The following is a 17,199-nucleotide window of genomic DNA, read 5'->3' on the forward strand; positions in this document are numbered from 1 at the left end:
CACTCTTTCTTAGCCGCATTAATTCCGCAATTCGGCAAGGCTACTGGGCAGTCTACTGGGGGGTCTTCAAGTTTTCTGGGAAAGGGTTTTTTACTCACATTCTTGGCTTTGTTGTGTAGCAAGATAGAAATTCATGATTTTAAAAAGGGTGATCGCAGCTGTGCAATCATGGCGAACCATGTTGCACCATTCGTTCGTTTCCGCATTAAGATGAACCGGTTCAGTCCCGTTCACCACCGTAGATGGGATGTCTGATTAATTCTCCTGCATCCAAACCTCCCTTCAGGAGTTTGGTGAGGTCCCCAAGGGACACTAGGACCCAGGGGTCTCCAAAAGAAACAAAGAAGGACGTTGCAACATTGCCCCAGAAGTCTCGGGTTCCCTTCCTGATCTTCTCCAGGTGCCCCTCAGGGAGGGAAAGAAAGGCATTTAAACCCAACACCAGAGGGAAAGAAGGCTCAGGCTGTTAGGTCTGAGTCCTTTTTTTTTTTTTTTTGGTATAGCAAAATGAAACCGAAAAAAGGCCGGATAATATCGGCTTTTCTGGGTTCAGCTATACCGGTAGCTGAATACAAGTCTCTGATCTGTATTCGGCTTATGTGATACCCGAAAAACACCGACAAGGTATTTTTCGGATATCTTTTTGGTTTGGCTATAGCCGAATGCACACACCTACCCCTCCTACCCCTGCCAGGCTAGTTTTCTAGACAAAGGGATTCTGTTTCAGTAGGGGAACATTCAAACAAAAAATCATAGAATCACAGAGTTGGAAGGGGCCATACAGGCTATCTAGTCCAACCCCCTGCTCAATGCAGGATCAGCCTAGAGCATCCCTGACACTTTGTCCAGCTGATGCTTGAAGACTGCCCGTGAGGGGAGCTCACCACCTCCCTAGGCAGCTGATTCCACTGCTGAATGACTCTTACTGTAAACAATTTTTCCTAATATCCAGCCGGTCCCTTTCCACCTGTAATTTAAATCCCTTATTGTGAGTCCTCTCCTCTGCTGCCAACAGGAACAGCCCCCTGCCCTTCTCTAAGTGACAGCCCTTCAGATACTTCAAGAGAGAAATCATGTTCCCCCCACCTCCTCTGCTCCAGACTGAGCATTCCTAAGTCCCTCAGCATTTCCTTGTAGGGCTTGGTCTCCAGGCCCTGGATCATCCTTGTCACTCTCCTCTGCACCCGCTCCATTTTGTCCACATCCTTGTTGAAGTGAGGCCTCCAGAACTACATGCAGTACAACTGGTGCAGCCTGACCAATATGGTATACGGCGGAACTATGACAGCTGGAGATTGGGATGTTATGCCTCTGTTGATACACCCCAAGACGGCATTAGCCTTTTTTTGCCGCTGCATTCAATTTATCTGCAGTCTGAAACGCACCAACCAGGGACTGATTTGCTATGTGGCATCTGCCTGTACTGGACCAGCTATACTCAACTTGGTGCTCATGGGATGCTGTGGCACCCGGCCTATGTGTTTTTTTGGCACCTGACTGCTTCCTGGAGAGAAGTCCAAAGAGTCCTGAATAGACATGAAAGAAAGCAGGGGGCTTTGGGTCTCTCCTCAGAAGATGGACCACCAAGCTGATTCTGGAAACGCACAGCATGACGCTGGGCCTTCTTGGCTTAGCCATTTTCTTCGGTCTCTGGGCTTGGCAGCTTCTTTCTGCATCTCTGCAAAGAAGCCAACCCTCCTCTTCCTTTGAAAACAAAAAAGCCAACTCATGTCTCTTCCTCAAAGTAAAGAGCCAGTTCCCATCTCCACCATGGTAGCCATTTTGTGATTCGCTCTAAACCCCATGGCAGTTGTAAAGGGGGGGTGCCCACTACCCTTTCTCAGAATTCCATGTGGGCGGCTATAGGCTCAACAAGTCTTTGGGGGGGGGCACAGGCCTAGACTGAAACGTCTGACATCATCAATCTGCTTCTGTATGGGGGGCTCAGAGGAGCCGCCCCCCCTAACAATGCGGTAACCCCCCCCCAATAACAGGACAGGGGGCTCAATTTACAGATGACTTCTGCTGAATGAGAGATGCTCTGGAGCATTCAAGCTTATTCTGTGTTGACTGACACATACAGAGCCCTGACCAATGTTCCCTCTAAGCTGAGTTAGTGTGAGCTAGCTCACAGGTTTTTAGCCTCCGGCTCACACATTTTTGTCTTACCTCAGGAAGGAGGGCTCCAGAGCAGACTAATTTATGCAGTAGCCAAATCACCATGATCTTAGTTTTTTTGATGTTGAGCTTCAAGCCCACTTTTGCGCTCTCCTCTTTTACCCTGAGCAAGAGGCTCTTTAGGTCCTCTTCACTTTCTGCCATTAGAGTGGAATCATCTGCATATCTGAGGTTGTTGATCTTTCCCCCAGCAATCTTAATTCCCGCTTGTGTTTCATCCAGGCCAGCATTTCGCATGATGTACTCTGCATATATATTAAATAAGCAAGGTGACAATATACATCCTTGTCGTACTCCTTTTCCTATGCTGAACCAATCAGTTGTTCCATATCCGGTTCTAACTGTTGCTTCTTGGCCCTTATACAGGTTTCTCAAGAGACATGTGAGGTGGTCTGGTACTCCCATCTCTTTAAGGACCTGCCATAGTTTGTTGTGATCCACACAGTCAAAAGCTTTAGCATAGTCAATGAAGCAGAAGTAGATATTTTTCTGGTACTCTCTTGCTTTCTCCATAATCCAGCGAATGTTGGCAATTTGATCTCTAGTTCCTCTACCTCTTCAAAACCCAGCTTGTACTTCTGGTAGTTCTGTTGAAGCCTAGCTTGTAGGAGCTTGAGCATGACCTTGCTAGCGTGTGATATGAGTGCAATTGTGCGATAGTTTGAACATTCCTTGGCATTGCCCTTCTTTGGGATTGGAATGTATACTGACCTTTTCCAATCAGTCAGTACGGCGGCCTTGGGCTGGGGTACTTGAATGTGGTTTTGAGCCACATCTTTTTCTGTTCCAATCTGGGTTTGGTAAAACAACGGAGTGAATGCTCAATGCCGAATGGGCCAAAGAACAGAATTCACCTTTTAAAAAAGAGACGTTTTGGTCTGAATCAAACATCTGTGCCAGAAGACTTTTGGTGTGCCCAGCAGCCTGAATTGCCATAGGAGATCCAGTGACATGAACATTTGGAGAACAATCTACCTCGCCTGCCAAGCTGCTGCGTCACCTGCAGACTATGTTAAGTTGCCGAGGAACAAAACTGTCTCAGGCGGCACTGTTGATGCTCTCCTCTCCGTTTACCGACAAGACAAAATTAAGCACAATGTGTTCCTTCCCTGCAGAACTCTTAAATGGTAAAAACATAACCATTTAGTGAAATTAATTGTTTTTCTACTTACAAATTATCTCTCTCTTTTTTATCTTTGATGCGGGGGGGGGGAGAGCAACAAAGTGAAACAGGGAATAGAGATTGAATCGTTTAGTACAAAGGAGAGCTTGGAGCGAAACGGGTATTCAAATAAGAGAACGTTTAGCAGACAATCTATGACTCTGAATATTTAAATGTTTGCCTTGCTTTGGAAAACAGCCTTTTGCCATGTCAGGCTGTTCCATGCAAATCAATCACACATCCACGAGAGGAAGACACATTTAGAACAAACCACAATAAACAGCCATTTCCTTCTTTCTGAATGCCTTTGAATTAAACTGCTGTATGACAGAACTGTGCCAAGTATTTAGAAGGGAGAAGAGAACTTTTAAGGGGCCCAAAAGACCCTACCCAGCAAGGCCTTTTCCACACTCTTCTACTTCTGTTCACCACCCTGATTGGCTAAAACTCTGGCACGAGACAAATCACTTTTTTAAAAAAAATTAATTATATAATGTTACACTTTAAAATAGGAGCAGCGATGACATAATACATATGACAACAGGAGAAAAACCATATCATTTACAAAACTATTTAAATATATAAGCAATTTTGAGAAACTGACAACCGTTATCTTCTGTGAAAATACAGTCTATTAAGCAAAATCCTTTTGTAGCCTCAACAAAATAGGAGGAGCTTATATTTGGCCGCTTTAATAGCCTCCCATTCAAAACATTCTAAATCTATCTTTTCTACTAAAGGAAACCAAATACTTAACGGATTGCGACAAAGTTGTTCATTGTGGTTAGAAATCCTTATAAACAGGAAAGAACGTCTAACATAAACAAATCCCAGATTTTATGAACCCATTGTGCTACCCGTAGGTATTGCTTTTTCTTTCCAAGATCTGGCTATAAGAATTTTTGCCGCAGTAAGCAACATTCTTTGTTGGATACTGAAATACCAACAAAATTAGGATCAGCCCTTAATATATGAGCTAATGGCTCCATTGCTAAAATAAATAAAATTGGGGACTCTCCCCCCCCCCCGCATCCTTGACGAGTGCCTCTTTGCATTAACAATTCTTCTGTAGCAGCACCATTAAACAAAATAGTTGCTTTTGGTGTGTCATATATTGCCTTGATGGCATTACTAAACATAGGACCAAAATTCATAAATTTTAACAAGGTTTCTAAATATTTAAATTCGAGCAAATCAAAGGCTTTATGAATGTCTAACGATAACAGTAAAGTATCCTGGTGTTGGTTCCGTTTCCCGAAATGAATCAGATTGAGTGTCTTACGAATATTATCTGAAATATCTCTATCTGGAAGGAATCTGGCTTGATCGGAGTGAATGTAACCTCCTATTATTTGCTGCATACGCCTGGCCAACATAGCAGTGAATAGCTTATAATGGTTATTCAGTAATGATATAGAGTGTAAAGAAGCTTGATCGGAAGGATCTTTTCCTTTCTTTGGTATTAAAATTACATTTGCCTTACTCCATCCATGCTTCTGGGAATTTACCTGAAGAGAGTCTAACATAAACAAATCCCAGATGTTATGAACCCATTGTGCTACCGTAGGTATTGCTTTTTCTTTCCAAGATCTGGCTATAAGAATTTTTTCCGCAGTAAGCAACATTCCTATTAATTTTCTCCTTTTTATAGACAGACCATTTTCGGGCCAAAGACCTAAGAGAACAATCATAGGATCTAAAGGTAAGTCGTAGTTGGTTAATTTGCATATACATTGTACTATCTGAGTCCAAAATCCTTGAATTAGTTTACAAGACCACCAATTATGTATATATGTAGCACATTCCCCACATTTTTTCCAACAAAAAGGGGTTAAACCTGGGATTATATGAGCTAGTTTGACGGGAGTCATATACCATCTCAATGTTACTTTTAAGTTAGCCTATAGAGCATATAATGACTTAGACATCGAATTATGGGCCTGCCATATGTCCTCCCATTGATCTTCTGTATTCACACAGTTTAAATGCATTGCCCAAGCTTTTTGATAAATTAACACATCTAATTTTCGACCTATCAATAGAATTTTATAAATTTTGGATATTAGCCCACGTTTTTGATAAGGTTTAAATAATAGTTGTTCAAAGTCATTGAGAGGTTTTTGTATTGAAGATTGAAATGCGGAATTTTCTATAAAGTGTCTAAACTGAAAATATTCGAACCAATGAATATTTATTTTATATTTTCTTTCAAGATTTTGTTTGGTCATGACTTTACTTTTATGAACACAATCAATAATTCTGCTAATATTTGTCTTTTTCCATAGGGCGAAAGCCTGGTGGGTCTGCGCCGGAGGAAACCACACCTGATTTACAAAACAGGTGAGTTGTGAAAAAGATTGAATAATTTTAGATTTAACTTTGTACCATATTTTAAGTATAGCTTTTAAATAAGGTGAATCAATTTTTGCAAAAGCCTGTGTAGCTTTAGCCGACCATAGCAATTCTTGGAACTCATGGCACTGACTAGAATATATTTCTATCCATGCCCAGTCCAGACAGTCTTTTTGATGATATTGTCTGATACATGAAGCTAGGCACACAGCTCTATAATACAAAAGAAGATTAGGAGATGCCATGTCCCCTTGTTTCAAAGGTTGAGACATTGTAATTTTATTTACTTGGGGGCATTTATTAGACCATATAAATGCATCAAAATCTTTCTGCCTGGTCTTTATTTGGCAATCTGTAATAGAACATGGAATCGTTCTGAAAAAATACAAATATTTTGACAGAATAAAAGAACGAATTATACTAATTCGGTCCATCCAGGAAAACATTTTTGAGGACCATGCACTCAACTGAGTTTTAGTAGTTTTGTGAAGATCCGAGTAATTGATCTGTATAATATCGGCATTACCAATCAGGATTTTGATGCCCAAATAATGTAAATACTGCTTCGTCCATTGGTAAGAAAAAAGCAGTTCAATATTTTGCTTTGTTAGGGAGTTTAGTTGAATAGGGTAGATTAGAGATTTTGTCTGATTTACAATGAGCCCTGCTACCAAGCCAAAGCTGTCTAAAGACTGTTGTATAGTTGCTAGGGATTGAAGAGGAGAGGAAACATAAAGAATAACATCATCAGCGTAAAGACTAAGCTTAAATTCTTTGTTGGATACTGAAATGTGTCACAGTTGTAATGAAACAATTAAAAATAATCACTCTTAATTGTAGCGGAGTTAACAATAAGATCAAAGCTAAAAGAATTGCATCAGACTTGTTTAGGCAATCCGCCAATATTGTTTTTTTACAGGAAACTTATATTGAGTCTGGCCTGAAAGTTTTACCCTCTAACTGGTTTACTACTCAAATTTTGGCTTATGGAACTTCAAAATCTCGCAGGGTGGCTATACTTTTGTCTAAAGATCTTAATAGTATGGTTACAGATATCGAAAAAGACCCTGATGGTAGATTTCTTTTTATTAAAGCCAAGTTACAGCAAACCTCCTTAACTTTAGCTTCTGTTTATGCTCCCAATTCTAACCAAATTCAATTTTTAACTCATATTTTAGGTAAATTGCATAAATTTGCTGAAGGTTCTGTAAAAACTGTTTCTAGGCAGAACACGGTCAATTTGTCCTCATTCAGAATTAGTTTTGTTGTATCTCATTGGCCACATGATGATAGTTCCTAGGCAGAACAAGGCCTATTTAAAGACAAAAACTGCCTCTAAAGCAGCAGCCAATCAGGACTGAAAGGAGGCTCATGCAGCATAGTTGCCACCAGCCTTGTTCACGTTATAGTGAATTCGCGCATTATCTTGCTTGTATGTGAGTACACCTGTTTGGATGGAAGAGCTAACTCATGTTCATTTTACAAATGAAAGCATGGGCCAGTTCCTGGATAACTGGGGTGTCTAAATCATACATTCAACTATATGTGCACTGAATGTAACATGAAAAGTACTCATTGCTCATAATAAAGAAAAATCAAGTGTACTTTCTACATTGATTGTATGTGCGTTCACTGGAATATGAATAGGGCTACTGGGTACTTGGAGAGGTGTATTGGGGGGGATTATTCGTCCCCCATGTACAGCTTTGCTTCCTTTCATGTTCCAAACAGGTGGGCTGGTTTTCACATTGGGCAGACATTCACAGAGCCATCCTCCCACCCCCAAGTCACCCATTTCAGCTTAATGCTAGTCTATGGCATTTTGTGCCTCTTAATATTCGGTGGTTTTACGATCACGAAACAAATGGAGTCATCAGTGACACCTCCATGTCTGAATGTGAGACAAAGTGCCATTGTTTGAAAGAGAGCACCCTTGGTCATTCCCCGGGTATCATGATTGCTTATAGGCTGTGTATGACGTATAAAAGTAGGTTTGCCGGCAGAAGATGGTGGGGCAGGGACACGGGGGGGGGGGGCATCACATTGACAGTTTGATTTGTAAGGTGAACCTGGAAATGACATCATGCCACTCTAGGATTCTGTGGAAACAAGCCATGAATGCAACAGTTTTTTAAATTTTTTAATAATTTTTATTAAATAAATATAAAACAATTGATACAGAGAATCCCAAACAATACAAACTATTTAACATTAATAATATTCTTGATATTCTATTCAGTATATCCATCTAAAACTTAACTTATTAAAATCCTGAACATGTTTTCTAATAATATAGTTGGGTTAGTTATTCTGGGCTGACCACCTCCCCCCGGTCTACGGAGTGGTAGCAGGGGTCCAGGGCCTGCTGACAGGAGGGCCTGGCAACCCTACAGAAAAGGTCCAGGTATGAGGAAACAAGAACTCCTGCATCCACAGATTACTGCATGCGGAGCTGCCGGGCCATTAATGGGATTTTCCAGGCTCCCGTCCCCCTTCCCAAACCAGATTTCAGCTTCTTTAAAGGCTTTGTAGGTAGGCCTTGTGCCCGTAACTGTAACAAGGCTGAAGTGGGACGGGGGGCGAGGTCGGGAAGGGCTGGGCTCCCGTTGCTTCACAGTGTCGGACGAGGATCTGGGAGACCCTTCTTTGAACCCCCACTTTGCCACAGAAGTTTCACACAGTCACACGCTCTCAGCCTAACCTACCCCACAGCAGGGGCGTGGCCAGAAAATTTAGGTTGGTGGGGCACTGCGAAATCTGGGGGTGGGGGTGGGGGGGGAGAGCTACAGTGGAGCATCTCAGGGCCTGGCCCCCTGACTTATTGCCAAGGCCCCCTGACTTCCCATTCAGCCCCCAGGCCCCCCAACTTCCATTTTTTAATTTTATTTGTGGCACACTCCCTTAGGGGTATGTGCAGGGTGCCCCCTGACTTATTTAAAGGCCGCCTGAATTAAAAATATCCTGCCTATGGGCCTGGGGGGGAGAGAGTCCGTCGGTGGGCAGGCGAAGAAGAGAAGGATCTTTCCTTACCTGCCGGCCGCACTCATTCGCCTCGGCCACCACAAGAGAGGGAGAGCCAGCGGTCCGGTGCAATTAATACTCAGGGATGATGCGCTCTGTGCTACAGTAGCGGCAGGCCTCACCCACCCACTACTGCAGCAGCTAGTGCATATTCACCAAGTCTTAATCGCACTGGCCAGTCAGCTCTCTTCCTGCAGTGGCCAAGGCAAACAAGTGCGACCAGCAGGTAACGGCAGGGGCAGTGGTTGTTGTGGGGCATGGGCCATGAGCAGAGGTCATTTCGGGGGGGATCGCGGGGGATCGCAGTTCCCCCGGGTGAGGTACGGGGGGCGGGGCACATGACGAAGCCCCGCCCCTGCTTCCGGCCGCCCCGCTTCCGGCCCTCATTCAGCCAGGAGGAGGCAGGAGAAGAGGGAGGGTAAGTTGCTTCCTCCCTGCCTCTCCCCACCCCTGCCTGCCTGGGGCCAGGGAGGGCCTTTGCGGGGCTTCCTTGCACTCCCGCCGGCCTTGCAGGTCCACCGCCGGGCCCCTCATGGGGCTCGGCAGTGGAGCTGCAAGGCCGGCGGCGGCGGCCGGGACCGTTGGGGGCGGGGTGTGTGGCCTTATGACACACTTCCGGTGATGTCAGGGGGTGTGGCATATGCTAATGAGTTATACTAATGAGTTCCCCTAGCTCTTTTTCTACGAAACGACCCCTGTCCATGAGTGAGGGGGCACTGCACCTAAATCCCCGGCTGTGGCTACGGGCCTGCCCCACAGGTTTGTTATGAGGGTACAATGGGGAAGAGGAGAAGGATGCCAGACACTCTGGGTGCCCACTGGGGAGAAAAGTGGGGTATGATAAATGAATGTGCAGAAATGCAGTGGGGAAGGTAATTCTGTCACATGTCTGCATTTGGGAGTGAATCAAGGATGTGATCAAGCGCGCCGTTGAGACCCAGAAACTATGTCCTTGCAGGAGATGCTGCTTTGAAGAAGGCAAAGCCAGAACAATAACTCATGCAAAGACAATAACAAAAGGTGCTGGATGGGTCCTCCGGGCTTAACGGAGACTTTAATTATTTGGTTTATTTATTCCTTGCAGCACAGAAGCACCTGTCTAATGCACCCAGTTTGGGAATTATTGTTTTAACCTAATGGAATGTGGAAAAAAAAACTAAACAGACTCATCTGCTACAATTTACTGTAAACAGGAGCAGTAATAAGCAGGATGCAAGAACAGCAACAGAGTCGGAGGCAATCAATGTTCATATTTTAGTTTGGAGGGTAAAATGAATTTTCCATTGCTGGGTGAAATCCCCAGCACAAAGACGATAATTGAGGCCAAAACAGACAAGACCATTTTTTAGGGCCTTCACCTGGAAGCGCCACCACTACATAATGTGATGCCCCCAAAAGCTTCCAGATTTAAGAACATAAGAGACGCCAATGTTGGATCAGGCCAAAGGCCCATCCAGTCCAGCACTCTGTGTCACACAGTGGCCAGAAATACCAGGTGCCATCAGGAGGTCCAGCAGTGGGGCCAGGACATCAGAAGCCCTCCCACTGTTGACCCCCTGCAAGCACCAAGAAGACAGAGCATCACTTGCCCCAGAGCCCCTATCTATACCTTGTGGCTAATAGCCACTGATGGACCTCTGCTCCATATAAGAACATAAGAGACGCCAATGTTGGATCAGGCCAAAAGCCCATCCAGTCCAACACTCTGTGTCACACAGTGGCCAGAAATACCAGTGCTATCAGGAGGTCCACCAGTGGGGCCAGGGCATTAGAAGGCCTCCCACTGTTGACCCCCCCCAAGCACCAAGAAGACAGAGCATCACTTGCCCCAGAGCCCCTATCTATACCTTGTGACTAATAGCCACTGATGGACCTCTGCTCCATATGAGAACATAAGAGACGCCAATGTTGGATCAGGCCAAAGGCCCATCCAGTCCAACACTCTGTGTCACACAGTGGCCAGAAATACCAGTGCTATCAGGAGGTCCACCAGTGGGGCCAGGGCATTAGAAGGCCTCCCACTGTAGGAACATAAGAGAACATGAGAGACGCCAATGTTGGATCAGGCCAAAGGCCCATCCAGTCCAACACTCTGTGTCACACAGTGGCCAGAAATACCAGTGCCATCAGGAGGTCCACCAGTGGGGCCAGGACACTAGAAGCCTTCATAACATAAGAACATAAGAGAACATGAGAGAAGCCAATGTTGGATCAGGCCAAAGGCCCATCCAGTCCAACACTCTGTGTCACACAGTGGCCAGAAATACCAGTGCCATCAGGAGGTCCACCAGTGGGGCCAGGACAGGTTTGCCAGGGGCAGGACTGGGAAACCTACCCAGTTCAGCAACCTCCCTCCGTTCCAATTTTAGCTGTTCCCACAGCGAGATTTCTGTCTTGGCTAGATAACATCATCATCATCATCATTATTATTATTTCCCTAACAAATATTAGGATAGATCAAGATGGGCAGCCGTGTTAGTCTGTCTGTAGCAGTATCTGAAGACGAGAGCAGTAACTCACAAAAACTCCGACCCTGCCACAGACTTCGTTAGTCTCTAAGGTGCTGCTGGACTTCCTCTTTTCAAATATTAAGATACTTCGATTTGTGTCCAGCAGCACCATAGAGACCATCCAAAGTTTCAGGGGATCAGCTCTGGGGAGAGTCAAAACTCCCTTTGTCAGACACAGGAGAATAGAACTGTACAGGGGTCATTTCGTAGAAAAAGAGGTGCAGGAGCTTATTAGCATAACTCATTAGCATGACTTATTTGCATATGCCACACCCCCTGACATCACCGGAAGGGTGTCAGAAGGCAACACCCACTGCTCAGGTTCCCCTGCACTGTTTTGGATTGCTAGCTATTGAGGGGGGGGGGAAACGGGCAGATCTGTCCTCACAGAGGAGGGAGAGCTTGTACCTGAATAAAACTTGGACTTAAAGGTGCCACTGGACTGTTTTGGACCGGGGGACCGGGGGGGATGGGGGGCTCTGCGGCTTACCTGGCTGCTTTGTGCTCTGACTGAGGGCTGCTGGGAGCAGGGGGCGGGGCTTGTTGCATGTGCCCGCCCCCTGGGCTCTTTACTGCCGGAGCTCTGCTCCTGTGCGCTCCTGCAGGAAATGACCCCTGGAACTGTAGATCAGAGTCCTTTACCCTACTCAGAAGGTGGTATGCTTGCAAAGGATGCAACGGGACAACATATATTGTAAACAGCTTGCTTAAAGTGAGGGGAAATGCTGGTGGGGCAGAAAATTAGCATCTGTAAGGAGATAAGAATCCTATGTCCCGATCAGTGTTCCCTCTAAGCTGAGTTAGTGTGAACGCTAGCTCACAGTTTTTAGCCTCCGGCTCACACATTGTCATCTTCGCTCAGGAAGGAGGGCTCCAGAGCAAACTAATTCATGCAGCAGCCAAATTGCTCGCTCACAACTTGAATGCCAGTAACTCAGAAAGTAGCATTTTTTCTCACCAGACTCCACGGCTTAGAGAGAGTAATGGTCCCGATTCAGTCTGGATTAGCTGCACCGAGTGTTTCCCATGTATACACCCACAGGCGTAGATCTAAACTGTAAACAGTGCAGTTAAAGGGCTTGACATTCAAGAGGCACCGCAGGTCTGCTACACAGATCATCAATAACATTAAATATATACAAGACCTTCTCTTCTAGAGATTTGGTCCCAGTTCTCACTTTCATCCAGGTTCTGATATCTTAGATGCACAAGAGAACCCGGCCACCTGTTCACCAGAGACAGGGGAGGGGTGTACGGCTGCTCTGGGCAGCAGGGCCTCTGTAGCTTGTACCAACTCCAGCTCTCTGGAACAGCCACTGTGTGGAAACAACAGCACCTGAAATGCCAGGAACAGTTTTCACGCAGGTTTAGACTCTGTAGTAGCAGGGAAGGGAAGGCCACACCAAGCATGGGGCGAAAATAAAGGGAGAGCTGATCCAGTGGGAGAATAAACTTTAATTTTGTCTCTGAGACCCCTACACTTCTCACATAGGCTTCATTCGGGGGAATCTAGAATAAATACAAGAATACACAAAAGCCTTAAGAGCATTATTTACAAGCCACGTATTTAAAAGATCCCCTCGATGGAACGTGTAGGGGGGGGGGGGGGTCTCAAGGTTGAATTAAAATTAATTCTCCCATGACGCCAACTGTCTCTTGTTTTCAGACTCGGTCCCAGCCTCTACACCCGGGGGGGGGCAAACTGTGGCTCGGGAGCCACATGAGACTCTGACACATATTGTGTGGCTCCTGCTAGGGTGGCTGGGGAAGCAAAGGGGAGGAATGCCTCCCCAATTGGTCTTCCCCAGCCAGTGCAGAGAAAGAAAGCAACTCGAACCTTAAATGCATTCTCAAGGCCTCTCCACCCCCCACCAGCCATCTTGGAGAAGGCATTTGTCTCTTTAAATCCCTTCTCCAAGCCAAACTAGCTGGCATGGTGCAAGCGGGGGCTTGGAAGACACATTTACCATTAAAGTTCCTTTCTTTCCACCTCTCCCTCCCTCCCTCCCTATTAAGTCGCTGGCTTCACAAAGCAGTCGGAGAGTGATTCAGCAAGAACACAACTTTATTCTTCAACTCGATCACAACTCCGACACGGATCAACCTCTGATAGCCAGAACAGCCTTTCCATTGCAGCTGTCCTGCTTTTAAACATTCCCGGCTAATGTAGCCACACCCACTGTACAAATACCAACCAATAAGGTTGTTCGCATAAGGACCAATCACGGATGTTCCCGCTCAGGGAGCTTGCTAGAAGGTGATTGGTTAGGTGCCTCCTGGGCTAATAACACGACTGGATGGATTTGGATCCTAGCCCAGGACGAAGCTTCACATTACACTTCAATTAGATGTCTCACAACATATCATGCATTCAAGGCAGCTTTGAATACACTACACTCCCCCCTCTACTTACTTTCTTTCTTTCTCTTCTTTCTTTCTATCTTTCTCTCTCTCTTTCTCGCCTCCCTCCCCATCTAAAGTTATCAATTTAATATTATTAAAAGCAAATTTGCATATTTTCCAATAAAACATGTGTATAATATTTATTCATGTCTTGCAGCTCTCAAACATCTGACATTTATTCTGTGGCTCTTACGTTAAGCATGTTTGGCCACCCCCACTCTACACCCTGTTACAAATTACCCCTGCCGGCCACATGACCACAGAAATGTCTTTGGACAGCGCTGGCTCTTCGGCTTGGAAATGGAGATGAGCACTGCATCCCTAGAGTCGGATTCGACTGGCTTTCAAGCAAGGGAAACCTTTACCTTTACTAATATGGGGGTAATAATTCCAGCCTACCTTTCTGGGATATTTACAGAGATGATGTTAACAAAGAATTTTAGTGAAAGAACTGCATAAATGCTAAGAGAACAGCCCAGCTCAATTTACACATTTTCACAAGTCCACTTGACATCATCGGAACAGTTAAATCTCTCCCACTGAAACCCACTGAATTTGAAAGTGCTTCTCTCTGGTTGGATCATCTCTCTTTCATATTAACTAGCAAGTGTATGTACATGTTTCTGCCTGCCAAATTTTATCGAAGGAAACTCATTTGAAGAAAACAGTGAAAGCGCTACACAAAAGAAAAGCGGAATTATCATTGCAAACAACATATCACGACCTATATTTAAAGGATTATCGATCATATATATATATATATTTTAATTTAAAGTTTTTAATTGAAGTTTAGTAAGGTATACAATCATAGTATAATCATATAAAAAAACTTCACTTTTTTGTAAAGATACAACAATGTAATGTGCATAAGTATAATGAAACAGTAAACTATAACTTGATTTGTAAGCCTGAACAGCTGTGTTCAACGATTTGTTATAAATTAACTACAAAGAATTAATAAGCTAACATTTACACTAAAGTTTTAATGCAACAAATTACCACAGTAAATATTAACTTTGTAGTCAGTTGAATAAAACAGTATCACTTCTAGTTCATAGGTTAAGACCAAAATTATATTATATCATTAGTATGAAATTGGGTTCTTATCAGTAAGTCCCACCCGACCTTAGCATGTCATTAGATCCATTTTACGTATTCAGACCAAGATGAGGATCATATATTTAAAGGATTATCGATCCTATGAATTTTTGCCTGCCTACTGAGTGCAAATCAAATTTTTTCCCCAAATACCCTTAAAAGTAAGCCTATTGGAGATGTACATGGCATTATAACAAATGCTGAAAAACTGGCTGCAACTTTAAAAGAATTCACTTGTGTCTCTAAAACCAGACGACTCTGCCCTGGACCATGACTGGACTGCAGCATCCCCTGAAAACGTACCTGCCACACCAAGTGCTCTTTCATGATGCCCGTGGAGGACAGGCAGATGCTCAGGACGATGGTATGCGAGGAAGAGGTCAGGACCCCGGCAATGACCGCATCCTGCATGCTGAAGGGCAGCATCGTGTAGACCACAAAAATGATGAATAAGAAAAACGACACCTGGGCAGGAAAGACAAATGGAAATGTTCGTCAAAACTTAAGGAAAAAAATCCAACCGTTTAGCAGCTATGGTTTCACTGCTACCATTTCACAGCTAGTAAATCCACGGCTACAATCCAAAAAAAGCTTCTTTAGGTATGCTCAGGGGAAAAAAAAAAAAGAATTATTCTCCCCCCCCAAAAAATCAACAGACCTTCACCCATGACAAATGCAAGCTGCTTTTGAAAGCCACCCCTGTTTAAAAAGTAGCCTGGGCAAATGGTTTGGGTTAACGTGGGGCTCCTGTTCAAGAACTCAAAGGCTTCTTCAGCACGTGAGATTCAATGCCCGGTTCTCTGGTTTGTACTGAGATATCTTTCAGTCAATAATCATGACTTGTTGTGTTTGGAAATGGTACTTGCCTAATTCCCTTTTTAAAAGCGTACGTGTGCGCGCTAACTGCCACTGAGCCGCTTTCAAGTTATGACAACCCTGTGAATGAATGACCTCTAAAACGTCCCATCCTGAACAGCCTCGCTCAGGTCTTGCAAACCGAGGGCCTTTGTGGCTTCCTCGATCGAATCCAGCTCCTGTTGGGTCTTCCGCTTTCCCTCCTGCCTTCAACCTTTGCTAGCACTATTGTCTTCTCAAGATGTGACAAAATACGATAGCCACGATTGATTCGTTTTAGCTTCTGGGGAGAGTTCAGGTTTGATTTGATCTAGAACCCATTTATTTGTCTTTTTGGCGATCCACGGTATCCATAAAACTCTCCTGCAACACCCCATTTCAAACTAATCAACTTTCTTCTTGCCAGCTTTCTTCACTGTCCAACTTTCACACCCGGACATAGTAATGAGCAGGGGTCATTTCCTGCGGGAGCGCACAGGAGCGGAGCTCCGGCAGTAAAGAGCCATGGGGAAGGGCACATGCAACAAGCCCCACCCCCTGCTCCCAGCAGCCCTCAGTCAGGGCAGGAAGCAGCCAGGTAAGCTGCAGATTCCCCCCCCCCCACGTTCAGGTACAAACTCTCCCTCCTTTGCGAGGACAGATCTGCACGTTCCCCCCCCCCAATAGCTAGGAATCCAAAACAGTCCAGTGGAGCCTGAGCGGTGGGTGTTGCCTTCTGACACACTTCCGGAGATGTCAGGGGGTGTGGCATATGCTAATGAGTTATGCTAATGCGTTCTGCTAATGAGCTCCTGCACCTCTTTTTCTATGAAATGACCCCTGGTAATGAGGAATAGTATGATATGAATTATCTTGATCTTGGTCACCAGCATATGCAGTTAATAGATTATGACAGGCCCTCACGAGCTTCAAATACGTCTTAAAGCAGAAGTTAGCAGCACTATTGCGAGGTCTACTTCCTTCTTATTTTTAAAAATTCGCTTTTATTGATGTTTTATGTCTATAAAGCAAAGTGAAGAAGAAGAGAAGATTGCATTTATTCCCCACCCTTCACTCGGAGTCTCAGAGCAGCTTACAAACTCCTTTCCCCTCCCCTCCCCACAACAGACACCCTGTGAGGCAGGCGGGGCTGAGAGAGCTCTTGACAGAACTGCCCTTTCAAGAACAGCTCTGACAGAACTAAATGCTAAATGACATTCGAACGAAATTTCTGGAAGTCCCCCTTAGCAAGGTAGCATGCCAACCGGACGGAAGCAAGCTACACTACCTCCTTACTTCTCAAGATTCGGAGATTATTGAATTGACTGCCAAGTTCTTTTATGGTCTTATAAAATGGAAAAATGTCCCTGATCATTCTAATTGAGTTCAATGAGTTTGTATAATTTAATTCTAGGTTTTGCGGTTGGGAAAAGTTTTATATTGCTATAATTTAAGCTCATACAAATAGACATACCTTTGTAATGCTTTAGAAGTTATCTATTTTTCACAAATTTTATAGGATTGTTTTACCCTATGGCAACTGTTTAATATTTTATGCCAATAAAGGTATTTGTTTGTTTGTTTGTTTGTTAACAGACACCCTGTGAGGCAGGCGGGGCTGAGAGTGCGCTTTCAAGAACT

General features: G+C 44.5%; 1 protein-coding gene across 1 annotated transcript in view; it reads right to left on the reverse strand.

Annotated features, from left to right (window-relative positions):
- The window catches only part of ADCY2 (adenylate cyclase 2 (brain)), a 200,078-nt gene that overhangs the window by 158,049 nt on the left and 24,830 nt on the right, over positions 1–17,199 (reverse strand). Inside the window, exon 2 of the mRNA XM_015409355.1 lies at positions 15,028–15,189. Within this exon, the coding sequence (XP_015264841.1) occupies positions 15,028–15,189 (162 nt within the window). The remainder of the gene's footprint in view (positions 1–15,027; positions 15,190–17,199) is intronic.

This window comes from Gekko japonicus, unplaced genomic scaffold (genome assembly GCF_001447785.1).
Source record: "Gekko japonicus isolate JY-2015 unplaced genomic scaffold, Gekko_japonicus_V1.1 scaffold707, whole genome shotgun sequence".
Classification (NCBI taxonomy): domain Eukaryota; kingdom Metazoa; phylum Chordata; class Lepidosauria; order Squamata; family Gekkonidae; genus Gekko; species Gekko japonicus.